At 40.8% G+C, this 26,290-nt stretch overlaps 2 protein-coding genes across 3 annotated transcripts in view; one reads left to right on the forward strand and one right to left on the reverse strand.

The window, feature by feature from the left end:
- The window catches only part of RIGI (RNA sensor RIG-I), a 54,071-nt gene that overhangs the window by 11,216 nt on the left and 16,565 nt on the right, over positions 1–26,290 (forward strand). The window contains 9 exon segments of the mRNA XM_058445907.1: positions 78–226; positions 2,251–2,341; positions 7,901–8,069; positions 9,388–9,541; positions 16,253–16,396; positions 18,338–18,585; positions 18,587–21,342; positions 22,105–22,232; positions 22,937–23,077. Of these exon segments, the coding sequence (XP_058301890.1) occupies positions 78–226; positions 2,251–2,341; positions 7,901–8,069; positions 9,388–9,541; positions 16,253–16,396; positions 18,338–18,585; positions 18,587–18,629 (998 nt within the window). The 3' untranslated portion in view covers positions 18,630–21,342; positions 22,105–22,232; positions 22,937–23,077.
- The window catches only part of ACO1 (aconitase 1), a 64,562-nt gene continuing 62,963 nt past the window's right edge, over positions 24,692–26,290 (reverse strand). For both annotated transcript variants that reach the window (XM_032164206.2, XM_032164207.2), the window contains exon 21: positions 24,692–25,520. In XM_032164206.2, the coding sequence (XP_032020097.1) occupies positions 25,407–25,520 (114 nt within the window). In that variant the 3' untranslated portion in view covers positions 24,692–25,406. The remainder of the gene's footprint in view (positions 25,521–26,290) is intronic.

The following is a 26,290-nucleotide window of genomic DNA, read 5'->3' on the forward strand; positions in this document are numbered from 1 at the left end:
AATGACAGCTAAAGGTCACAGTATGTTCTAAATTTTTAGAATTTATAAGCCATTTATAAAATGTTTCCCATTTGCAGAAAAGCTACAGGAACTAGAAAGTGTTTCCAGGGATCCCAGCAAGGAGAACCCTAAACTTGAAGACCTCTGCTTCATCTTACAAGAAGAGTACCACTTAAACCCAGAGACAATAACAATTCTCTTTGTGAAAACCAGAGCACTTGTGGATGTAAGCTTTTTCTCTCCTTGTAGATAACAAATGGACCCAGCACTATTCATTGAAAAGATTGGGCTGGGTATGGTGTCTCACGCCTGTAATCCCAGAAGTTTGGGAAGTCGAGGCAGGAGAATTGCTTGGGGCCAAGAGTTCAAGACCTGCCTGGGCAACATAGTGAGACCTCATCTCTTAAAAAAGAAAAATTAGCTGGTGCTGTGCACCTGTAGTTCCAGTTACTTGGGAGGCTAAGGCTAGAGGATTGATTGAGGCTGTAGTGATCATGACAGCGTACTCTGCACTCCAGCCTGAGCAACAGAGGTAGAACCTGTATCTAAAAAAAAAAAAAGCCGTTTTCTCTCTATGGTCAAGAAACCATATATGTGTATGTCTGAGTCTGTTTTGGGGTTCTCTGTTCTGTTCTGATTATATGTTTATCCTTACACCAATACTCTAATGCCTTACTGTGGTTTTTTTTTTCCACTTAGAGACAGGGTCTCACTCTGTCACGTAGGCTGGAATGCAGTGGCGCAGTCATGGCTGTCTGCACCCTCAGCCTCTCAAACCCAAGCGATTTGCCCACCTCAGCCCCCTCTCCCACCATGCCTGGGAGTACAGTCATCTGCCACCATGCCCAGATAATTTATTTATTTATTTTTGTAGAGGTGGGGTCTTGTTATGTTGCCTAGACTGGTCTTGAATTCCTGGCCTCACATAATCCTCCCACCTTGGCCTCTCAAAGTTTTGGAACCTGGCTTCATGCTGTCACTATGTTAATCACTCTAATTATAAGTATTGATACTTGTAGAGCAAGCATTTCTTCCTTTTTTTTTACTTTTTAAATTTTAGTCATTTTGTGGGTAGGTAATGATACTTCACTAGAGTTTTAATTTTCATTTCACTAATGAGTAATATGGCTGAACATCTTTCTCTGCTTATTAGCAGTCTGTAACTGCCTTGGTGAGATGTCTGTTCAAATCTTTGAAAACCAATCTTTTCACAAGATTGGTTTATCATCTGATTGAGTTTTTGAGAATTCTTTTTATAGTCTGACAAAAAAGTCCTCTGTCAGAAATGTGATTTGCAAATATTTTCGCTCTGTCACCCAGGCCGGAGTGCAGTGGCACAACCTCGGCTCACTGCAACCTACGCCTCCCGGGTTCAAGCGATTTTCTTGCCTCAGCTTCCTGAGTAGCTGAGACTACAGGCGTGTGCCACCATGCCCCGCTAATTTTTCTATTTTTAGTAAAGACAGGCTTTTGCCATGTTGCCCAGGTTGGTCTTGAACTCCTGGGCTCAAGTGACTCTCCTGTCTCGGCCTCCCAAAATGCTGGGATTATAAGTGTGAGCCACTGTGTCCAGTACTTAAAAACTTTTGAAATTCCAATAGTTTGTTGCTAGTATGTAAAAATACAGTTGAATTACGTATATTGATCTCATGTCCTGCAATTATGCTAAACTCACTTACTCTACATACCCCTATTTTGAACTTTTGTTTTTTCTCTTAAAAATGTCTTAGAGATGACCAGGTGCGGTGGCTCATGCCTGTAATCCCAGCATTTTGGGAGGATGAGGTGGGTGGATCACGAAGTCAGGAATTTAAGACCAGCCTGGCCAACATGATGAAACCCTGTCTCTACTAAAAATACAAAAATTAGCCAGGCATGGTTGCTGACGCCTGTAATCCCAGCTACTCAGGAGGCTGAGGCAAAGAATTGCTTGAATCTGGGAGGTGGAGGTTGCAGTGAGCCAAGATCGTGCCACTGCACTCCAGCCTAGGTGGTAGACCAAGACTCCATCTCAAAAAAAAAAAAAAAAGTCTTAGAGATTAAACCATATCAGGTCACAGAGATCTATGCCATTTTAGTTAATTATTACATAGAGTTCAATTCCAAAATGCTTTTTTTCTCTGGTTTGTCAGTCTGAAAACTGTACGTGTACTAACTTTAAATTTTTTTCTTTTTGCATGTATTTCAATATTGAATTAATACAAGTGATTTATAAGGAGTGTCCAATTGATAATTGCTTTTCATTTTCAGGCTTTAAAAAATTGGATTGAAGGAAATCCTAAACTCAGTTTTCTAAAACCTGGCATATTGACCGGATGTGGCAAAACAAATCAGAACACAGGTATTTATACATAGTAAATTAGATTTAGTGGATTATGCATTTAAGAATATGTGTATGTGTATGTATGTGTGTGTGTGTGTATATAGGTATATATTTCAAATTCTGTTTTAATATATATTTCAAATTCTGTTTTAGTGCTTGTATCAGTCAAGGTTCAACCAGAGAAGCAAAAGCAGTAGGTGATTATACATATGTATGAGAGGTGTGTGTTGTATATGTGTCCACATATGTACATATACAGAGATTTCTTGCAAGGAATTATGTTACACAATTGGGCTGGCAAAGCAAGTCTGAAGTCTGTAGGGCAGGTAGTCAGAAAGGGACTATCAGGAACAGACTGGAACCCCACAGGCATGAGCTGTTTGGAGTCTCTGACCTCGGAGAAGGCCTAAGCTGTCTTTAAAAGGCTCACCTGATTAGGCCAGGTCCACCTGGAATGAACTTTCTTTTGATTTGACTTAAAGTCAACTGATTAGGGACTTGAATCAATCCGTAAAATCTCTTCAGAGCAGTACCTAGATGAATTACTGGGAACTGTTGTTTGGCCTAGCCAAGTTAATGCATCAAAAAGCCATCACAATGCTCAGATGCCAAAAACCACTCCAGTCTCTTTCCTTGTAGACATTGCCTCCTCTCATATGTCCTGCAGACAAAGCCAGAGTTGTTTTTTAAGTCATGCTTGAGCACATTATTATCCTGCTCAAATTTTCAACCAATAGATTAAGATTATCTAGAAATAGAAATGTTCTGTTTCTGTTTTATTGTTATTCTTTAAGCAGTAGATATGCATAGCTTTTGTGTGTATTATGTATTTTACAATTTTAAAAAATCCAAGCAGACAATTCTGAAATCCAGCTAGAGTGGTCAAAGCATAAAAGGCTCCCTGTGTTATTATCTGGGAGGATCCTGGGTGGCTTGCCCTCATCCTGACATCCTGACCACCTCACAAGCTGTGCCCCCCACCCCTCAGTGACTGGCACTGACAAGTCTTCCTATTTAGTGTTGTTTATAATATGCACCCTCCCATACCCACCCTGTTGGTCCCCAGTTATCACCCTTGCACTTTCCCTTCATGTAATTTTTAAACTTCATAAATATGAAAAGTAGATTCAGATCTTAAAAAGTGGCTCACCAAATGAAATCTAACACCATATTCTTGTGGTTGGGATTCAAAGTTCTCTGCGATCTGACTCCAACATGAGTCCTACTTGATTTTCAAACTTTGTTGTTCCTCCACAAATAGACACTCAGGAAATATTTTCTTATTGGTTTGTTCATTCATTCATCCATTCATTCAACAACATTTATTTATAACTTATGCTGTGCCAGGCATTGTGCTTCTGCCATGTAGCCTTCCCCAGACTCCAAAAACTGGTAGAGATCTCCTTCTTCCACATTCCCATAGCATCCTTTCTGTGCTCATCACACTCAATTATAGCTTCCTATTTATATTTTTCTTCCACAAAACATGAGCTCCTTGTGGATAAAAATGGACCTTTTAATCATTATTTTTATCTGACAAGCCATAATTGCTGAATAAATGTTTGACTGAATAGATGAATAAATTAAGACATTAATCACGTATGATGTCTGTTCCAGAGATGCTCATTGTTTAGTAGATGATGATGGTGAAAAGAAATTGTTTTGGCCTTAGCAAAATATATCTCAAGATTTGGGCTGGAAATATATTAGGAAAAAATTGGAACTTTTATTTATTTTTTTTTTATTTTTATTTTTTATTATACTTTAGGGTTTTAGGGTACATGTGCACAATGTGCAGGTTTGTTACATATGTATCCATGTGCCATGTTGATTTCCTGCACCCATTAACTCGTCATTTAGCATTAGTTGTATCTCCTAATGCTGTCTTTCCCCCCTCCCCCCACCCCACAACAGTCCCCGGAGTGTGATGTTCCCCTTCCTGTGTCCATGAGTTCTCATTGTTCAATTCCCACCTATGAGTGAGAACATGCGGTGTTTGGTTTTTTGTCCTTGCGATAGTTTACTGAGAATGATGTTTTCCAGTTTCATCCATGTCCCTACAAAGGACACGAACTCATTATTTTTTATGGCTGCATAGTATTCCATGGTGTATATGTGCCACATTTTCTTAATCCAGTCTATCGTTGTTGGACATTTGGGTTTATTTATTTTATTTTATTTTTGAGATAGTCTTGCTGTTTTCCAGAGTGCAGTGGCACCAACTCAGCTCACTGCAACCTTCTAGTTTCAAGTGATTCTCATGCCTCAGCCTCCCCAGTAGCTGGGATTACAGGTGCACACCACCATGCCCAGCTAATTTTTGTATTTTTAGTAGGGACAGGATTTCGCCATGTCGGCCAGGCTGGTCTTGAACTCCTGGCCTCAAGTAATCTGCCACCTTGGCCTCCCAAAATGCTGGGATTACAGGTGTGAAACACCATGCCTAGCCAATTGGAGCTTCTATAAATTCTGTTAACTCTGAGGTAGAGACCACTGAAGTATTTTCTTCACTCAGTTTATCAGTATGAACTCTATAGCTTTTATCGAATGGGTTAAAGGTAATTAAGACAATTTTAGCTGAATTTGTTTCTGGTCTGATCCTCTTCCTTGCACAGTTGAGCTAGAAGAATTTTGAACGCCCTTTTTTTTACAAAAAGCTGCATGTAAACAAGCAAAAGTTCAGTTTGCTAAATTTGTATATTTCCAAATTTCCATTTCTTAATTTCCTGTTTTGTGAAGAAGCAGGTTACCTAACCTCTTCATGACTTACTTTCTTCATCCGTCAAATGGAAAATAATAACAGTACCTAGCTGAGAGGGTTAATGTCAGTAGCAAAATCTGGCTCACTGCCTGCTTATGAATGACTCTTGAGCTGAGAATGATTTTTGTTTGAAAAAAAATCAAAAGAATATTTTATGACACGTGAAAGGTTTGTGCAATTCAAATTTCATTGTCTATAAAATAATTTTTTGGGGGAACACAGTCATGACCATTCATGTATGTATTGTCTGTGGCTGCTTTCACACTATAATGGCAGTGTTGAGTAGTTGAGACAGCATGGCCCACAAAGCCTAAAGTATTTACTATACATCTAGCCCTTTATGGAAAAAGTTTGCCAACTCCTGGTTTAGAACAATGCCTGGCATGCGGTGAGTGCTCAATATATGTTAAATGTTAGTTATTATTCACATCCAGAACTTTTATGTAATGGTCCACAATGTTCATCATTTGTTTGGTTTTGGTTTTACTTTGAATACATGGATTCAAAAATAACAGAAAGTATGTATCTTTAAAAAAAGTACTCTAGATAAAGAAAGCTCAAAAGTAAAATCAAAATAATGTTTAGAGATTGATTTTTAAGCAACTTTCTGAAAGTAAAGCTGCCTGCATTTGAATTTTCATGACTTTGAATGGTAAATAATTCAAAAACCACAAGGGTTCTTTTTCCACAAACTCTGAGTCCACTGCCAGCTAGGTAATGGAAAGTAATACATATTACCTTCCTCTACCTACCTGAGGTGGGTCCGCCCTGTGAGCAGTGAGTGGAGATCAGGTGATTCTACTAATAGATAAATGTAGATGTCTTTAGGATCCACACAGTTTGAAGTGCACATATTGTTTGAGCCACCATTTTGGGTGTCTCACAAACTGGGTGATTACAAACTGGATGATCACACAAACTGGGTGATTATCACATCCAAACTTCACACCGTATTCAGACAATTTAAATTTAGCCTCCACTATCACAGGATATTAGAAGGCAGTATGTGGTTGTCTTAGTCAAGATCCTTTCTTTTCCCCGATTAACAGAAACCCACTTAGGCTAGTCTAAGCAGAAGGGGGTGTGGCTGCTACCGGGATAATTGGGTCTACCATAGAACCCGCAGTCCGGAAGTGCACTCGGGCTTTGTGGACAATTGCAATCCTGAATCCTGCACATCTGCTTCACAGTTTTCCCTCTACAGATTGCTCTCTCTGCTTCTCCATTCATGACTGCCCCACACCTTCCTGATTTACTACTTGTCTCCAATCCCAATTTCAGATTCCAAGAGTGAAGAATTGGATTGGCCCAACATAGTTCAAATGCTTAAAGTCCAGTAGCTGCAGCCAGGAACAGGCTGTGTATAAATCAGGGTAATCTATTTGCTCTAACAGACAACCCTCACGATCTCAGGGGCAGGGCGAAATACAAGTTATAGCTCACACTCACAAGTGTAGATAGATAGGGGTGGGGACTCTGCTCACTTATGCTCCCAAATGTAGATAGGTAAGGGTGGGGGCTCTGCTCACTTATGCTCCCAAGTGTAGATAGGTAGGGTCACTTATGCTCCCAAGTGTAGATAGGTAGGGGTGGGGGCTCTGCTCCATCCTCTTCCACTTATTGTAGGGACCCAGGCTCCTTCCTTGTTATGGCTCTGTCATCACAGGGGGTCTCCAAATCCTCCACTATGACTTTATCTGGCCCATTAATGAGAAATAACAAGAACATGGACAATTTTTAGGGGTCTGGTTTGGAAGAGACACACATGACCTCTATCTACATGCCATTAGTGACAGTTTAGATTGTGAAGTATAATTCAGCTGTGTGTGCCCAGCAGGAGAAAGAAACAGGATTGGTGAGCAGATAGCATTGCCTCTTTCATAGAGAAACATAATACAACTGTATTGTCAGTGGGTGTGGCAGAAAATGATTCTTAGTTTGTGTATGGGGAGGCAGATACCCCAACAGTGCACACTATTAGGGTCTTAAACTGAAGTTCAAGGCCCAACACTGCTGATAGCTGGCTTGTCAGTTTACCTCACTTCTGGAACCTCAAGCCCCTCATTTGTGTCTTTTTTTTTTTTTTTAAGATAAAGTCTCATTCTCTTGCCCAGGCTGGAGTGTAGTAGTGCCATCATGGCTCACTGCAGCCTCAACTTCCCCAGCTCAGGTGATTCTCTTACCTAAGCCTCCTGAGTAGCTGGGACTACAGGTGTGTGCCACCATGCCCAGCTAATACTTAAATTTTTTGTAAAGATGAGTTCTCCCTGTGTTAACCAGGCTGATTTCAAACTCCTAGGCTCAAGTGATTCACCTGCCTTGGCCTCCCAAAGTGTTATGACTATAGGCGTGAGCCACTATGCCTGGCACGAACCTCATTTGTTAAGGGGAATCAGAACACTTACCCTTTAACCTATAGGGCTTTATGATGCTCTGGTGAGTGAGAAGATGTGAAAATGTTTTGTCAGCTATAAATTCTTACATGTAAAGGTGTTACAATTAGCTGTTGATATTTCTGCAAAAATGTCTATTTCTTGGATAATATGGCTAAAGCCATACAACTAGTAAGTCCCCCAGAGCTGGGATTTGAACTCAGTCTTGTGGCAGAGTCTAAGTGTTAGATGCCACCCTAAATGTCCTCTCTGAAACAGGCATAGGAATAGACCCCACTGCCTAGGTGTGTTGTGAGATCATGGATATAAAGTACTTATCATAGTACTTAGCATGTAATAAGCATTCCATAATCAGTAGCTGTTTTTTCAAGGGGGAAGTTCCCTCTTTGGTGAGTTGTATAATGCCCTCTTACTCTGACACAGGAATGACCCTCCCGGCACAGAAGTGTATATTGGATGCATTCAAAGCCAATGGAGATCACAATATTCTGATTGCCATCTCAGTTGCTGATGAAGGCATTGACATTGCACAGTGCAATCTTGTCATCCTGTATGAGTACGTGGGCAATGTCATCAAAATGATCCAAACCAGAGGTAAGAGAAGCTTTGAGGCCATTCCTACATGGATTCCATTTTGACTGATTTATAAGTGTATGTGTCATTCTGGCCTTTCTCTTTACTGAGCCATGGTTGAGTATGTGACCAATGGCACAGTGCACTTTGGTATCATTGGCCCTCAAGGTGGCTACAGTTTTGTTCACTAACATAAACTCTACTTTGATTCTTACAATGATGCTGCTCACTTGCCTGGCATTGACTGATATATTTATGGAAGAATAATTCCAGCTTGGATTGAAGCTTTGCCAGTCAACATGTAAACCTTTCACGGTGGTGCTGGTGGGCTGAAGGGCCCCCTGTATTCAAGAAGGGATACTCCAGAGTTCTTCTGCCCCACCTGGACTAGACTAGTCTCCTAAATAGTCTTCCCTCCTTTTTCCTTTTCTTCTTAAAATTCCGTAAGTACAGCTATCATATTACTTTTCCTGAAAAACAGCTCTGATCATGTCACTTCCTTGTATTGAAACGCCAGTGGTTCCCCAATTTACTTGATGCTAAAGAGTTTCCAAAATCCAGCACCTATTTCATTCCAACTTTATTTCCCATTCTTCCCTTTTGTTCATCATCCACTTCCGCCAACCTGACTTCCTCACTTATTGCTTGTTGAAGGAACTGCTCAGGTACTGCTACTCTTCATTTTACCTCTTCCCCTGCCTCCATGTCACCTGACCCTAATCCTCCCAGCTGGCAAAAATCTCTCTTTTGAACATATAAAGCCTATAACCCTTTATATCTATCTTTGTAATAGTACTTAAAATATTCCACCTATGTTTTGCTGGTTATGAAGAGATCTTATTTCCTCATTGTCTAGAAGGTTCTTGAAGGAGGGCCTGTTTATTGCTCATCTTAGAGCCATCACAGTGTCATACTGGGGGTTCATGTAGGTATCTTTAAAGCAGTATTTCTGACAATATGGCTGTCTAAATCACCCTGCATTGTTGAGACCCTGAGAAAGCCAGCCTAAGGTGGGCTCCTAGTTTTTCCACATATTTAACATGCAGGTGCACACCTGCATTTGAATCTACTCTTTTTTTTTTTTTTTTTTGAGATAGGTCTTGCTCTGTCACCCAGGCTAGAGTGCAGTGGTGTAATCCTAGCTCACTGCAGCTTCAAACTCCTGGGTTCAAGCAATCCTGCCTCATGAGTTCATTCTTTAACAGCTCAACTTTCCTGGGAAGTGGGATTCAGTGAACCAAAGTTGAATTTTAGGAGTACCTCTATTTGTTTACCTATTTGCAGATTATATCAGAGCTTTAAGTCAAAAACATCAACTAAAATATTTATTTTCTGATGGGCAGAGGAAGAGCAAGAGGTAGCAAGTGCTTCCTTCTGACTAGTAATGCTGGTGTAATTGAAAAAGAATAAATAAACATGTACAAAGAAAAAATGATGAATGACTCTATTTTACGCCTTTAGACATGGGACGAAGCAGTATTTAGGGAAAAGGTAAGTCTGTGTTAACTCTTTCAGCATCTGACCATAAATAACTATCAGGGAATGTGAGGATGGTTGGTACGTTTTATCATATTGCTTAGAGTGTTATATTACAACAAAAAGTTTATACTTAGTGAATATTAAATTCATTCTGTTTTTAAGTGTCAGTGAGGTTAAATTATATTTAATAGTGCTAATAACTGAAGTTATGTTTTCAGATCTAAAAGGCACATTGAGCTAGGATTTCTCTAGTTGACAGTTCATCTCTAGGACTATATCCTAACATTGGAAAAAAACAGCTCTTCTTAGTCTCTTTCTTAAATCTCTCTCCAAAGAGTCCTCAGAGAAAAGCTCCTAGGTCACTGTGCAGGTATTGGAATGTCTTTTTATAGCTGTGGACAGTCATATACACCTTGGAGTGACATGCCTATTCAGATCAACCTCTGAGTGTAATGACCTTCATTTCATTGTAATTTCTGTAACACAGAAACATGAAATCAGATTGGAGAAAGTCAAGAAACACATACCTACACTTTCTCCAGACCCACTGCAGAGATTTTCATCTCAGAATCTCTGGAAGCATGATCACTGCAGGGCTAGAGGAGAACTTTAACACTAGAATCCATGGTTCAAATCCCAGTTTTATAACTTGCAAGATGTGTGACCTCAGGCAGTTGCTCTCTCTTTTAAATAATCAATCTCATGTAAAAAGTGGGGAAAATAACAGTATTTAACTCCCAGGGTGGTCATGAGGATAAATGAGATGTATGCATTGCATCTCTTAGTGCCTGGCATAAAATACGTGCCCGAGAAATGAGAGCTGTTACTGGAGAGAAGTGTGAGACATAGTTTAACTTCATGAAGATGAACCTTACAGTTTAATAGACCAACTCCATAGTGTCTATAATTTTAAAAAGTCATAATCTCTGTGCTCCAAAAAGTATTGACAATTATCTAAAGCAGATTAACACTTATTTTAGGACACAAATCACAACTTTGTCAATGTTTACTAATCTAAAAAACATTTTTCTTCCTAAAGCTGGGAGATTAAGTTATCTAGAACCACCTCTTCCACATTTTCAGTGAGAAGAATTGCAGGGAAATTATTTAGTTCCTCCCTTAGTTTTACTGGGGATGGGATTATCTTTTCACTGAGCCACCTTTCCATATTGTAAAATATATTGCCAATACATGTTTTAAAACCACGAGTTTTAATAGCCATGGCATAATTTTTATCTCTTCTCCTAGGTGACAAGCTACTTAGACTTATGTGACAGAAGCAACAGAGTAAAAGTCTGTTGAGGAAGAGAGACGCTAGACCAGATGTAGGCATTCTTTTGTAGCCAGCACACCAGGATAAGGAGTGGGGTGAGGAGGAAATGGGTTAAGTTTCTGCTGAATCAGGCTATGTAATAGCATTTGGGGTTCCCGTAACACTTACAGATAGATAGGCAGAGATGGTAGGGAACAAGAAGCCCTATAATCAGTGTACCTGGGAGTTACTGGCAGCTGGGAAGCCTGAGTTGTGTTGGTATCCCTGTCCTATCATACATGACCAGGCCCAGCTGCCCTGCTCAAAGGGGAAGGATTTGCTTTCAAAGGCTTAGTAAAGGCCGGCCGCGGTGGCTTATGCCTGTGATCCCAGCACTTTGGGAAGCCGAGGCGGGTGGATCACGAGGTCAGGAGATTGAGACCATGGTGAAACCCCGTCTCTACTAAAAATACAAAAAATTAGCCAGGTGCAGTGGCGGGCGCCTGTAGTCCCAGCTACTCGGGAGGCTGAGGCAGGAGAATGGCGTGAACCCGGGAGGCAGAGCTTGCAGTGAGCCGAGATCGCGCCACTGCACTCCAGCCTGGGCGACAGGGTGAGACTCCGTCTCAAAAAACAAACAAAGGCTTAGTAAAAGTATAACTAGGTAGGGAAAATCTTATATTCTTAAAACTAAAGGGAATTAATGGTTTTAGGGGTTTTGTGGGTGCTTTGATAAGGGTTTGGGGTTTGGGTTTGAGCATCCTGGTCCCTGTATATGGGTTTTAATGGAAGGAAGGAACTCTGCAGAACAGAGAGCAAAAGCTTGGAGCTCTTTAGAGCAATCTGCAAGAACAGGAAAGGGTGCTTCAGGATTTGGTGGTGTTTCATTCTCTTTCTTCCCCAGCACCCCAGCTGCACTGTCCATTGTCTGTGTGTGGTCTGCTGTCACTAGAGCACTCCCCATCCCCTGCCCCAGAATTCTCTGGTCACTCTGCAGCCATCTTAACATGTAGACAGCCCGGAGGTATCCAAGAACTGATTTCCATGGTGGATGCTTCAGGATTTGGTGGTGTTTCATTCTGGAGGAATAAGGGATGAAGGGTATGACAGCTGTGGTTGTGAAGGTTTATTTGAAATCCAAATGAGGAAGCTGCTTTTCTTTCCTCATGGAGCAGAGAACAAAGATGGAGTGAAAGAAATTTCCATTTTGAACAAAGAACTTCCAACATGCGTACCCATGACTACACATAATTAAGATAGTTTGCTTTTCTCCACCTCAGTGTGTGGAGCTAGGCTGCTGCTTTAGCCACAGGTTGTGTGGGTGAAAGTCAGTATGCCATAGACTTAACTTATGATTGGTTGAGCCTCTTTACCCAGTTATTGATTTTTACTTAGTTTTAAGTATAGCTGTAATAGTTTTAACTTATTAGGATTTATACCTATTGCCTAGAGTAACACTGAAAATATTTGAGATTATTGGTATTTGATTGAATTTCAGTATATAATTGAATACCATTATAAGTGAATTTTTTTAAAAAGTTGGATGCCTGAAAGGCAAGGTTATATTTTCACCTTCTTTCCTGGTAACCTGTATTCTGCTTAAGTAGTGATTAGAACCATATCTGAAAAAAGAAATTAAAAAAGAAAATTAAAATTGCTCATAGGAAAATGTGTATCATATAACCCAGGGATTTCAATTCTAGAAATTTTTCCAAAGGAAATAATGGGATAAATACATATAATGTAACAGTTTTACAACAGAAAAATTGGATTAAAAACAGGAGACCTGAACACCCTTTATTTTTACAAAAATAATGAAGATAATTTCAGGTGGGATGGGGCCAAGAAGTGGGGAAGGGGAAATTATATTTGGTTTTTAATTTTTTAATTATTTATTTCTTATTTATTTTTTTGAGACAGGGTCTTACTCTATCACCCAGGCTGGAGTGCACTGGTGTGATCTTGGCTCACTGCAATCTCAGCCTCCCAAGTAGCTAGGACTATAGGTGTGTGCCACCACATCACTAATTTTTGTATTTTTAGTAGAGATGGGGCTTTGCTATGTCACCCAGGCTGGTCTTGAACTCTGGACTCAAGTGATATGCCAGCCTCAGCCTCCCAAAGTGCTGGGATTACAGGTGTGAGCTACCGTGCCCAGCCAGTATATTTGGTTTTTTAAATCAAAACATTCTAGGTCTAGCTGGGCATGATGGCTCAGGCCTATAGCCCTAACTACATGGGAGGCTCATTTAAGCCCAAGAGTTCAAGTCTAGCCAGGGCAACATAGTAGGAATCTATCATAAAAAGGTGGAGTGGGGGAAAGGAAGCCGGGTGTGGTGGCTTACACCTGTAATACCAACACTTTGGGAGGCTGAGGTGGGTGGATAACCTGAGGTCAGGAGTTCAAGACCAGCCTGGCCAACATGGTGAAACCCCATCTCTACTAAAAATACAAAAATTAGCTGGATGTGGTGGCACCTGCCTGTAATCCCAGCTACTTGGGAGGCTGAGGCAGGAGACTCATTTGAACCCAGGAGTTGGAGGTTGCAGTGAGCTGAGATTGTGCCACTGCACTCCAGCCTAGGTGACAAAATGAGACTCTGTCTCAAAAAAAAAAAAATTAAATTTTTTTTTTATATAAAGCAAATTTGAAGTGGTATGGGAATCAATATATTATCTGTGTATGATCAGTAACCAATTAAAAGATATAAGGGGGAGGGAGATTTCCATTCACAGTGACAATAACTGCAGCTCATGCATGTAGAACACTGACTCTCCAACAGTCCCTGCAAACGCTTTACTCACATCAATAGGCTTTAAAGCAATCCATACAGTAGTGCCTCCTATGTCATTTTATAGGCAGGAAACTGAGACTTGAATAGCTTCAGTGCCAGTAGATCACACAGCTAGTTCATGGTAGAGTTGGTAGAGCCCATCTGTTTCACCATTACATCTACCAGCCTAATCAGAAAAGTTTGAAGCAGAAATGAGGACAAATAAAAAAATTTTACTGGGAGATATTAAGATAAAAGAAATGCCATGCTCTTGAATGGAATGACTGAATATTTTAAACATGTGCATTCACCCCAAATTCGCTTATTCACGTATCACCATATTGAAAGCATAAATACCTTTAACTTGATAAAATAGTTCTAGAGTTTATATAAAATAATAAATAGATGAAAATAGCTATGTTTCTAGAAAAATAAAAATGGGGGTAGCTAGTAGTGTCGTATTGATAAGGCAATCCCTAATGAACGGAGATTGCCTTATCAATACAAAACTACAAGCCACCCCATTAACATTTTCATGGCTCTTAGCATAAGACTAGCCTAACGGAGGGAGGCAACGGTGATGGGCATTTACCCTGTGCTGGGCAGGCCTGGGCAGTCATAAACTCATGTTATCTCCTGACAGTCCATGAAGCAGATGCTATTGTCCCATTTTGTATGTAAAGAAACGAGGCACTTGCCCAAAATCACGTAGCTGCTAAGTGACAGGGACACTGTTTGCACCTAGGCTGTCTGGATCCACCTGGGACACTTGAAAGCATAATCTGATACAGAGAGGTGCCACCATAAGCCATAAACCAGTGGGACGGACAGAATCTTCCATAGAAGACATGGAGGAAATCAGTGTGTTCTTTCTTCTTCATGATGCTTCAGGGTTCGTTTTATCATTTCCTCTGTTTAGAAAACTTCTTTTAGCCATTCTTTTAGGGTAAATCTGCTGATGACAGATTCTCAGTGTTCCTTCATCTAAGAATGTCTTCATTTCTCCTTTATTTTTGAAGGTGGCATTTTGCTGAGTCTAGGGTTCTGGGGTGGACTGTTCTTTTCTTTCAGCATTTAAAAAATATTGTGCCACTTGCAGGTAGCCTCCATCATTTCTAATGACAAATCTCCTGTTATTCAGACTGATTTCCCCCTATGCATAAGGTGTCATTTTTTTTTTTTTTTTTTGTGGCTGCTTTCAAGATTTTTTTCTTCAGTTTTCATAAATTTAATTATAACGTGTCTTAAGAGTGTTTTTTGAAGGAGCTTATCCTGTTTGGAGCTTGTTCAGCTTCTTGAATCTTGGTTGATGTAGCTTGTTAAATTTGGGATTTATTTGGCTGTCATTTCTGTGAATACTTTTTAAGCCCTGCTCTTTCTTCTCTCCTTGCAGAACTCCAGTGCCATGACATCATTTTTTATAGTCCTATGGGTCCTTGAGACTTTGCTTTTTTTTTTTTTTCCCCCAGTGTATTTTTTTGTTGTTCAGATTGGGTAATTTCTGTTGTTCTTTCAGTTCACTGACTCTTTTCTTTGTCCCTTCCATTCTGCTATGGAAAGCCGCATCCATTGAACTTTTTATTTTGGTTGTATCTTTCACTTCTAAACTTTATGTCTTCCATTTCATTGTTGAGCCTTTATGTTTTCTCTTTATGTTTCAAAAGTATTTATAATTGCCCATCAAAGCATCTTTATTAGGTGCTTTAAAATCTTTCTCATCTCAGTGTTGGCATCTGATTGTCTTTTTTTTTTTCATTCAGTTTGAGATCCCTCTGTTTATTGGTATGAAGAGTTTTATAATATCATGTCCATGGTTCTAAGTTTGACCATGTTCTTAGCCAAGGCCTAGATTTTGAATTAGAATACAATCATACTATACATATGCAACAATATTCCCTGTGGCTGAAGGGGAGAGAGAAAAAAGGTTTTACATGTTGGGGGCTGTATTGGTCTGTTTTCATGCCACTGACAAAGACATACCCAAGATTGGGAAAACAAAGAGGTTTAATTGGACTTACAGTTCCACATGGCTGGGGAGGCCTCAGAATCATGGAGGGAGGCAGAAGGCACTTCTTACATGGCAGCGGCAAGAGAAAAATGAGGAAGAAGCAAAAGTGGAAACCCTTGATAAACCCATTAATCACTATCGTAAGAATAGCACAGGAAAGACTGGCCCCCTGATTCAATAACCTCCCCCTGGGTCCATCCCATAACACGTGGGAATTCTGTAAGATACAATTCGAGATTTGGGTGAGGACACAGCCAAACCATATCAGGGGCTCTTCTGCCTGTTGTATCACTCATTGAGTTTCTGCCTGCAAATGGATATAATTATGCCTGAAGCAGCACATATTGTATATCTGGTACAGGTTTTATTTTTTTTTCCAAGTTTTGCCAAAACACTAAAGTAGAAAGCATAGTTCATATGACTATTCTATGGACATCTTTAGTGCTTTTATGAGCCCTTTTGATGAAGAAATTGAAAGACTAATTGGAGGCCGCAATTAAGCATTGACTAATACTAAGGAGAACCAATAAAATCTGTGATTTTACAAAGTCAGGTACCATATGTTCATGGAAGTTGTATATGAATGATTATATATGTGCGTGTATGTATATGTATGTATATATCTGTGCCTGTTTCTTGCTATATATGTTATATTCAGATTACATTTGAGGTCTTTCTTTTTGCATTAGATTCTGCATATACAGACTCATGAAAAATTCATCAGTGATAGTCAAGAAAAACCAAAACCTGTACCTGATAAGGAAAATAAAAAACTGCTCTGCAGAAAGTGCAAAGCCTTGGCATGTTACACAGCTGACGTAAGAGTGATAGAGGTAAGCTGCCTTTTTACAAAGTGCCTGGTCCAGTTTTAGCACTAGCTACAGCTTACTGTTGGTGAAATATTTATAGTAAAACTACTGTTATTTCCATTGTTATTGTGGCCATGATCTGTGTATTTAAAAAAAGCTAAGAAGTGAAAAATAAATATTAAATGTTCAATAATAAAGAAATAGTTTTTGCCCAGGCATAGTGGCTCATGACTGTAATCCAAACACTTTGGGAGGCCAAGGTGGGCGAATCACGAGGTCAGGAGTTCGAGACCAGCCCGGCCAACATGGTGAAACCCCATCTCTACTAAAAATATAAAAATTAGCTGGGCGTAGTGGCAGGTGGCTGTAATCTTAGCTACTCGGGAGGCTGAGGCAGGAGAATCGCTTGAACCAGGAGGCAGAGGTTGCAGTGAGCTGATATCGCGCCACTGCACTCCAGCCTGGATGACAGAGCAAGACTCTGTCTCAAAAAAGAAAAAAAAAAGTCATGCTAAATGCAATGAAGTGTCCTGGATTAGCTCCTGGAACAGATAAAGGATACAACTAGAGAAAGAATGGTAAAATCTGTAGTTTAGATAATAGTAATGTAATGATGTTAATATCTTGGTTTTGACAAATGTGCTGTGGTATATGAGATGTTAGCATTTGGGGAAACTGGGTAAATGGTATGCAGAAATTTTCTGGGATATCTTTGCAATTTTTCTTTAAAATTGTTCCAAAGTAAAGTTTATTTTAAAAAATTACGAAGTTAATGTAGTATAATGAGAAACTGCTTACAAACTAATGGTAATATGGAAAAAAGTAACCAGAAAACAGAATTGTAAAGATGCTACTTTATAGCTGTGTGAAACAATAGCAGCAAATACCATTGTCACTGTCAAGAGAAAAAGTAAAAAAACCTACCTTTCTACAGAAAAACAAAGGCTAGGGGAACTATACCAAAATGTATTAATATTTTGGTGGTGAGATTCCGTGATTTTTTTTCTCTTTTCCTACTTCTTTATGTTTTCCAAACATTCTTTTTGGGCTATGGATCACTTTTATAATGAAAACAAAGTATCTCCTTATTTGTAAAATGTGACATCTGCAGATTAGCCTTCTATTGCAGCCTTATATTTTGTTCTTAAAACTTTCAGAGAAAGGGTTAGAAAAATCTCCAAAGAGAAATGTGGGGTATAACTCTTGCATGGGGGACACGGTGGAGGGGCTGGGCTGGCTCAGATGAGGAGTTATTACTTCAGGGTGTTCCGTTCGTTTTCAGAAAGCAGAAATCTCTCAATCAGCTCAGCTGTTTGGGCAAAAACCCTATTAGGAGTCATATTGCTAAGTTCCCTTACCTTTCTAAGTCTGCTTCTTTAGCTGTAAAAGGTTCTTTCAGCTCCAATTTGGGTGATTATTCTACTAAATATGGCCGTTTTAGACCCTGTGTTTTCCTGAGGGACTAGTATGTTGGATCTCCATTTGGTTCTGAGCCATTTACTCTAAAGTTGACTCTAGATGGGGCCTGTGGACACAGTAGTCCCTGACCTTCTTCAATTGCATCTTGACCTTGGTCATTTTCCCTGTATCCTTTGGATTGTGCCTGCCAGGGCCACTGGTGAACTTCAGCTTCACAAATTTTCAGCAAACATTGCTTCTGTTTTTGAATAATGAGTATCTACCTTCAGAAACTGGGTTACCTGGAACCTTCTTAATCTTCTTATGAGGTGCCCAGTGTCCTCACTTGCAACGCCACCTTGCCTGTAGAGGGGAGTCAGGTGCATGGATCCTCCTCTGGACTTTGGGTGAATCCATATTTTTTTTTCCCTCCAATTGTAAAATAAGTGAGACCCACCCGTTCTTCGTCTCAGATTATTGTGGGGTTTTTTCTTTTTTTTTTAAGTCACAATTATATACTGGTTCTAATGTTCTCTTTTGTGTGTTATTCCATCCCTTCATCTGTAGGAATGCCATTACACTGTGCTTGGAGATGCTTTTAAGGAATGCCTTGTGAGTAGACCACATCCCAAGCCAAAGCAGTTTTCAAGTTTTGAAAAAAGAGCAAAGATATTCTGTGCCTGACAGAACTGCAGCCATGACTGGGGAATCCATGTGAAGTACAAGACATTTGAAATTCCAGTTATAAAAATTGAAAGTTTTGTGGTGGAGGATATTGCAACTGGAATTCAGACACTGTACTCGAAGTGGAAGGACTTTTGAGAAGATACCATTTGATCCAGCAGAAATGTCCAAATGATATCAGGGCCTCAATCTTCAGCTACAGGGAATGAGTAACTTTGAGTGGAGAAGAAACAAACGTGGGTATAATCATGGATCGCTTGTACCCCGGTGAAGATACATTTTTTAAAAATATCTTTAGCAGTTTGTACTATATTATATATGCAAAGCACAAATGAGTGAATCACAGCACTGAGTATTTTGTAGGCCAACAGAGCTCATAGTACTTGGGAAAAATTAAAAAGCCTCATTTCTAGCCGCCTTTTTAGAGTCAACTGCCAACAAACACACAGTAATCACTCTGTACACACTAGGATAGATGAATGAATGGAATGTTGGGAATTTTTATCTCCCTTTCTCTGCTTAACCTACTGTAAACTGGCTTTTGCTTTTAACAATCTACTGAAATTGTTCTTTTGAAGGTTACCAGTGACTCTGGTTGCCAAATCCACTGGGCACTTCTTAACCTTCTATTTGACCTCTGTGCATTTGGCCCTGTTGAGCACTCTTCTTGAAACTCTCCCTGGGCTTCTCTCTCTTCTAGTTCTATTCTACTCTTTTTTATTGAGTCCTCCTCTTTGCTGATCCCTTCCAAGGGTTCAATATATATACATTTATATACTGTACATATGTATATGTAACTATTATACATACATACAGGTATGTATATGTAATGGTTATATGTACTCATGTTCCCTGTGTAGCAACATGTGGTATGGCTACACAGAGAACATGAGAACATAAAGCCATTTTTATGCTTACTACTAAAAGCTGTCCACTGTCGAGTTGCTGTATGTAGCAATGTGTGTCCACTCTACAGTGGACAGCTTTTAGTAGTGAGCATAAAAATGATAAAATACTTCTTGAAAACTTAGTTTACTATACATCTTGCCCTATTAATGTGTTCTCTTAACGTGTGCCGTTCTTTTTGACCATTTTCCTATAATAATGTTGATGTTCAACACCTGGACTGAATGTCTGTTCTCAGATCCCTTGGATGTTACAGATGAGGCAGTCTGACTGTCTACTTGAAAGATTAGAATATGTATCCAAATGGCATTCACGTGTCGCTTAGCAAGGTTTGCTGATGCTTCAAAGAGCTTAGTTTGCAGTTTTCTGGACATGGAAACAAGTGTCTGAGTTCCCTGGAGATCAACGGGATGAGGTGTTACAGCTGCCTCCCTCTCCATGCGATCCGGTGAGCAGTGGTGCAGGCGGGGAGCCAGAGAAACTTGCCAGTTATATAACTTTTCTTTGGCTTTTCTTCATCTGTAAAACAAGGATAATACTGAACTGTAAGGGTTAGTGGAGAGATTTTAATTAAAAGAATGTGTGAAAAGTACGTGACACAGTAGTTGCTTGATAAGTTACTAGTAGTAGTATTCTTACTAAGACCCAATACAAATGGATTATTTAAACCAAGTTTATGAGTTGGTTTTTTTAATTTTCCATTTGTATTTTATTAAGAGTGATTATTTTATGTGATTTTTTTTATTGCTATTTGATATGGTTTGGCTCTGTGTCCCTACCCAAATCTCATCTTGAATTATAATCCCCATGTGTCAAGGGAGGGACCTGATGGGAGGTGATTGGATCATGGAGGCAGTTGTCCCCATGCTGTTCTTGGGATAGTGAGTTAGTTCTCATGAGATCTGATGGTTTTATAAGTGTTTGACAATTCCTCCTTTACACACACACTCTCTCTCTCATCTGCTGCCATGTAAGACATGCCTGCTTCCCCTTCTGCCATGATTGTAAGTTTCCTGAGGCCTCCTCAGCCATGTGGAACTGTGAGTCTGTTAAACCTCTTTTCTTTATAAATGACCCAGTCTCAGGCAGTTCTTTATAGCAGTGTGAAAACGGACTAATACACTATTGTTTAAGAACTCCAATAGGATGTGTAAAACATCTACTAGAAATAGATTTAATAAGATAAGTTGTTTTTTTTTTTTTTTTCCTGAGATGGAGTCTCACTCTGTTGCCCAGGTTGTAGTGTAGTGGTGTGATCTCAGCTCACTGCAACCTCTGCCTTCTAGGTTCAAGTGATTCTCCTGCCTCAGCCTCCCACGTAGTTGGGTACAGGCACCTGCCACCACACCCGGCTACTTTTTTTTATTTTTAGTAGAGTTGGGGTTTCACCATGTTGGCCAGGCTGGTCTTGAACTCCTGACCTCAAGTGATCCACTTGCCTTGGTCTCCCACAGTGTTGGGATTACAGGCGTGAGTCACCATGCCTGGCCAAGAAAAGTTCTTTTAAGTATGTAAATGATTCAATTTGGATGAAGGTGAATAGCCCTATTCAGCCAACTGAGGCAGGCAGACTGAAGTGAAATAAGGAGAACTTAGCATTTCCTTGTTTGGCTTTTAATGGAATAATGTTGTTGCCAGGCATGGACTCAAACAAAGTAGGCACTTGGTTAATATGTATTGAATGAAAGAAATGAGCAGGTAGGCTTTTAGGGAGTGGATCTTTTGACTGACTCCCAAATGCTGGTCATTGCAATTCTAGACCAAAGGCCACATTTTAGAAACATCTGAGGAGTCTTTTTCATGGACACACGCCCAGCCCCATTAGAGCATCCTGGCAGGGTGTCCAGCCGTGTACGTTTTAAAGCTCCTATGGTTCAGACACAACCTGTTATACAACTACCACCTTGTTATCTCTGCGGTCCTGGCCTGTGCTGATGCTGTGATATTTTCAACCTGAAATGAAGAGTCATCTCAACATCAAGGTCAGTAAACCAATTCCTGTCCTTAAAATGGATTCATTATTATTTGAATTTCAAACAACAGACCAACCATAGCTCAATGTTTCTCAAGAGTATCTTGTGGAGAACAGTGTGTGAGACGCCCAGAAGAAAGCACTCTGTGGTCAGGTGGGTTTCTGTGCCATTTGCTGCCACCTTCCCTGCAAACAGTGATTTACAGCACACATTGTTCTTATGTCTGTTCTGCAGTGATAAAACCCATTTAACTCAGTGGTTCCCAAATGTACTGACCCTGGGACTGTTTTACTCAGGGGACACTGTTAACATCCTGTAGAAGCACAGTAGCAGGTATCTAGCCTGCATACGATAAGACAGCCAGAACCAAATTTGGCAGGTACATGCCTGGAACTCTGTTGCATTATGCCATAAAATAAAACTACGAATTCCATTCAACAAATCTGTACTGAATATGTAGGATTCACTCTTGGGATGTCAACTTTTAAAACTTAATATCAGCTATCGTAATATAATCTTTGTTCATGATAATGACTCTGGGTGAACACAAACTGGCTGGGTGTTAAATTCCACTTGTGTTTATGATATTTAATAATGTCCTAAGAAGGCAGCCAGTAGAACCTTGGCTACTGTTTTTCAAAAGTGGCTCTGCATTGCTCCTACATAACCCCATGCATTACTCCACAGTCCTGTTAGAGCCCTGAAAGGGAAACTGCCACAAATAAGGTTCTTCATTTAGGTGACTAGGAACTCCCAATATTTTTGCCCTAGGGAATACTGGGAGACAAATCTCTAAGATCACAAATTATTAATGGTTGCCCCAGAACTGCTGGTGGCCATATCCCCTGGCATGTGGAAGGGCCCAGAAGAGGCCACTCTACTGCAGAGGCCAACAGAAGGTATGATTGGTGGAGGGATGGGGGGTGGTTGGAGGGGCAAATGGAAGGGAACTTGAATCACTAGATCCAATCAAGCCCATAGCCATGGCCACCACTGTTCCTCAAGTTCATGAGCCAGCTTTTTTTTTTTTTTTTTTCCATAAGCTAATTTCAGTTGTGCTTCTACCACAGCTAAGATCCATGCCTAATATATCTTTCCCCTAGATTACTCCCTATGTACCTTAAAAATCTGGTGTGTAAATACACACGAAGGGCATCCCTCATCCTTATTTGCTATATTAAAAATATTAACTCTTAGCTTGCTGTGGATGCCAGGAATGCCTTTTTCCCTAGTAGGGATCAGGCAGTAATGAATTTGGAAAACTATCCAAACATACATGGGAATCTTCATTCCTAAAGAATATGGGAGAACAGCATATTTTTAATTTGGATAGTAAGATGACCAGCCCTTAAAGAACCAGGTAAAAGAAGTTGGTTTATTTAGGCTTGTTAGTGGGCAAGGTTGAGACGCTGGTCGAGATACTTTTTTTAGTGGGGGGGAGGGGGTGATAGAGTCTCACTCTGTTGCCCAGGCTGGAATGCAGTGGAGCAATCATAGCCTCGACCTCCCAGGCTCAAGTGATCCTCCCACCTCAGCCTCCTGAACAGCTGGGACCACAGGTGCACACTTGGCTGATTTAATTTATTCATTTATTTTTTTGTAGAGTGTTGCCCAGGCTGGTCTCAAACTTCTGGGCTCAAGCAGCCCTCCAGCCTCGGCCTCCCAAAGTGTTGGGATTATAGGCATGAGCCACTGTGCCTGGCGAAGATATTTTTACCGAAAAGGACAGAGGGTATACTTGGAGGTAAGGGACCCAATTCCATTAGTCTAGCCACAATAATGTGTTTTCTCATAACCACAGTCTTTGGTTGGGCTGCTGTAACTAAATATCAACTGGGTGGCTTATAAACAATAGAAATTTCTCACAGTTCTGGCTGGAAAGTCTAGGTTCAAGGCACTGGCAGATTCAATATCTGGTGAGAACCCACTTTCTGGTTCACGGATGGTGCCTTCTTGCTGTGTTCTCCCATGGCAGAAGAAATGAGGGGGTCTCTATCTTGAGCTTCTTTTAAAAGGCACTACCCCCATGATCTAATCACCTTCCAAAGGCCCTAGCTTCTATTACCATTACCTGGGGGGTTAAGGTTTCACCACCTGAATTTTGGGGAGGATACAAAAATTCAGACCATAGGAGCCACTGAATGTGGGGAGCGAGACAGCTCCCCAGCTGCTCAGTAATGGAGAGCTAAGAGGGTGGAGGTCTGTTTTCTCGGCCATTCTTAGTGTTTTTATTCTAGGACTGATCCTAACTTGAGGATCACAGGCTTTTTTGTACAATGGAGTTCTGTTTGTTTGTAATTTTTTATTTTTTGAGACAGAGTTTTGCTCTTGTAGCCCAGGCTGGAGTGCAATGGCACGATCTCGGCTCACTGCTGCCTCTGCATCCCGGGTTCAAGCAATTCTCCTGCCTCAGCTTCCTGTGTAGCTGGGATTACAGGCACAGGACACCACACCTGGGTAATTTTTGTATTTTTAGTAGAGACGGGGTTTCACCATGTTGGCCAGGCTGGTCTAGAACTCCTGACCTCAGGTGATCTACCCACCTTGGCCTCCCAAAGTGCTAGAATTATAGGCGTGAGCCACTGTGCCTGGCTGTTTGTAATTTTTTTTGTAATGAATATAAATAAGATCCCCAGGACCGCAAGTGCAGGGATGCTAAATAACCTGTCTTGATCCCTCATCTGGTGAGAAGTAGAAAGAGGATTAGATTCCAGACGTTCTAATGACCAGGCCATATCCCCTGAGTGCTAAGGTTGACATTACAATAATGTCCATAAGAATGGGACCCTGATCCAATACAATTAGTGTTGCTGTAAGAAGAGACACGAGAGAGCCTATTTTCTCTCTCCCCGACCAGGCACATACCAAAGAAATGCCATGTGAGAACAAGCAAGAAGGTGGCCATCTGTAAGCCAGGAAGAGTGTCCTCACCAGACTTTGATCTCAGAATTCCAGCCTCCATAACTGTGAGAAAATACATTTATGTTCTTTCAGCCATTCAGTCTATGGCATTACATTATAGCAACCCAAGCAAACTGACATGCCCAGAAACAACTACAGGGGTAAAAATGAGCAGATAATTGGTTTTTAGTGTCCTGAAGTTTATCTACTTTTCCTTATGTACTTATTATCATTGCTACTGCTACCAGGCTACTCTTCCTTCTTGTCTGCTCCCAAACAGGGAAGAGCGAGCATAATGGTTCCTAAACATTTCCATTATACCTGTACAGTTCTGATAGAGTTGTAAAAATGGGAGAATATGAAGGTTATTCAGGCTTCCTAATGGTACGGTCTGAGATTCACTCTACTAAATATCCCAAAACTAGCCACAAACACAGCAAAACTCAAAGTCAACAAGTTTTCATTGAAAATAGATTTCATTTCATTCAAATTGAAAAGTTCTCCCAAACCGCCTCCCAACAAAGGTCTCTGCTTGATAAATGAAAAGATCATAAAAGAAAACTTCACATTTCTTTTTATGTGGATCTAACAAAAGGTACATAATCAAAAAAACGTTAACACCGGACCTGTCCATGAGGAGTCTGGATGATTCACTCTGAACGAAAAGGGGAGAGAAGAGAGAATCACTGCTCTGATTTGAAATGTGCAAAGTTCTTATCTATGTCAGTTAACACTGGTATAATATAGAAAGGAAAATGACCCTCAAGAGAAAGGTTTCATTGAGCAGAGGGTAAGAGGAACAATAAGAAGGTAGGAGAGACACCTCCTGAGAAGGTTTGCTTGTGTTCAGCTGAAGATTAATAGGAAACAGTGAAAAATCAACGTCCTGTGATCAGTAACTTTAAAGACAAGCTTGGTTCTCTTTCTGGCACTACTGACATTCCCACCATTCTAGCTTCCAAATTCTGGAAAAAGAGAAGATTAACAAAAATAGAGAATGTAGCAACTTCTAGTTTTGTGCCTGCAGGATTGGCACCAAACCCTTGGCGCTCACTTGCTCCATCTACAAGGCAGCACCCCTCCCAGAGGCAGCCGGGGAGGCCTCTCCACCAGGGCCTGGGCTGGCTGGTGGTGCGGCTTCCTCCCTGGGCGCAGCACCAAGTGCAGGTCTCCTACTTGGCCATCTTGCGGATCATGTAGTTGAGGATGCCCCCGTTGAGGAAATAAGTGAGTTCCACGTCAGTGTCAAACCTCATGACAGCCTGGAAGGTCTTTCCAGTATCCAGCTATGGCACAAAGAAACAGAAGAATCATTGAGGGAGGTGGTGAGACAGCTCTGCTCAGAGGAAATTCTGCCCAGCCTGCCCCTCAGGTGTGGTCCACACTTCAGCAACACCAGCAGCACATGGGGACATGCAAGGCTGCTGGCCCCAGCCCAGACCCACTAAATCAGAAGGTGCATTTCAGCAAGATCCCTGGGAGGCTGCTTTGCCCATTACAGTTTGAGAATCACTGCAGACCGTAAATGATGGGGGTGAGAGGCATCTAAGAACTAGAAATAGCTTCTCAGGGCAGTAGCTATTAATGACATTGGGGTGATATTTTCTAAACCTCTGGGGGCCCCCTGTGGACAGAAGTATCCAATCAGCAGAGATTTCATTAAGGTTGTCCCTTAGGCAGCTGGCCCACCTGCTTATCTGAGACACAGACTTTTGCACTGCCTCTGCGTGGGGCATCGAATCGCCCCTGGGACCTGGTGCTGGGCACTTTATCTTTACCTTGCCTAGGGATCTATCATTTTCACTCTTGGGCTAATCAAAGCCTGGTGCCTGTGGGCAGGCTTAGGGAGGGGTGAGTAATATCTGTTGCTCACATTTTTATAGTGAAATGTTTTAGGTAATGTGAAATTCACATCCCTGGGCACTCATCACGAGAGACCAGGAACAGGGTACAGTAGGGGGTGGGAGGTGAGACTAGAACTGAGGATAACTGTGAATAAACAGAGAAATTAATAAATCCATAGGCATCATCCTATGTTGTGAAGGCAGGTAGAAAA

Source organism: Hylobates moloch, unplaced genomic scaffold, assembly GCF_009828535.3.
Source record: "Hylobates moloch isolate HMO894 unplaced genomic scaffold, HMol_V3 SCAFFOLD_10, whole genome shotgun sequence".
Taxonomy (NCBI): Eukaryota; Metazoa; Chordata; class Mammalia; order Primates; family Hylobatidae; genus Hylobates; species Hylobates moloch.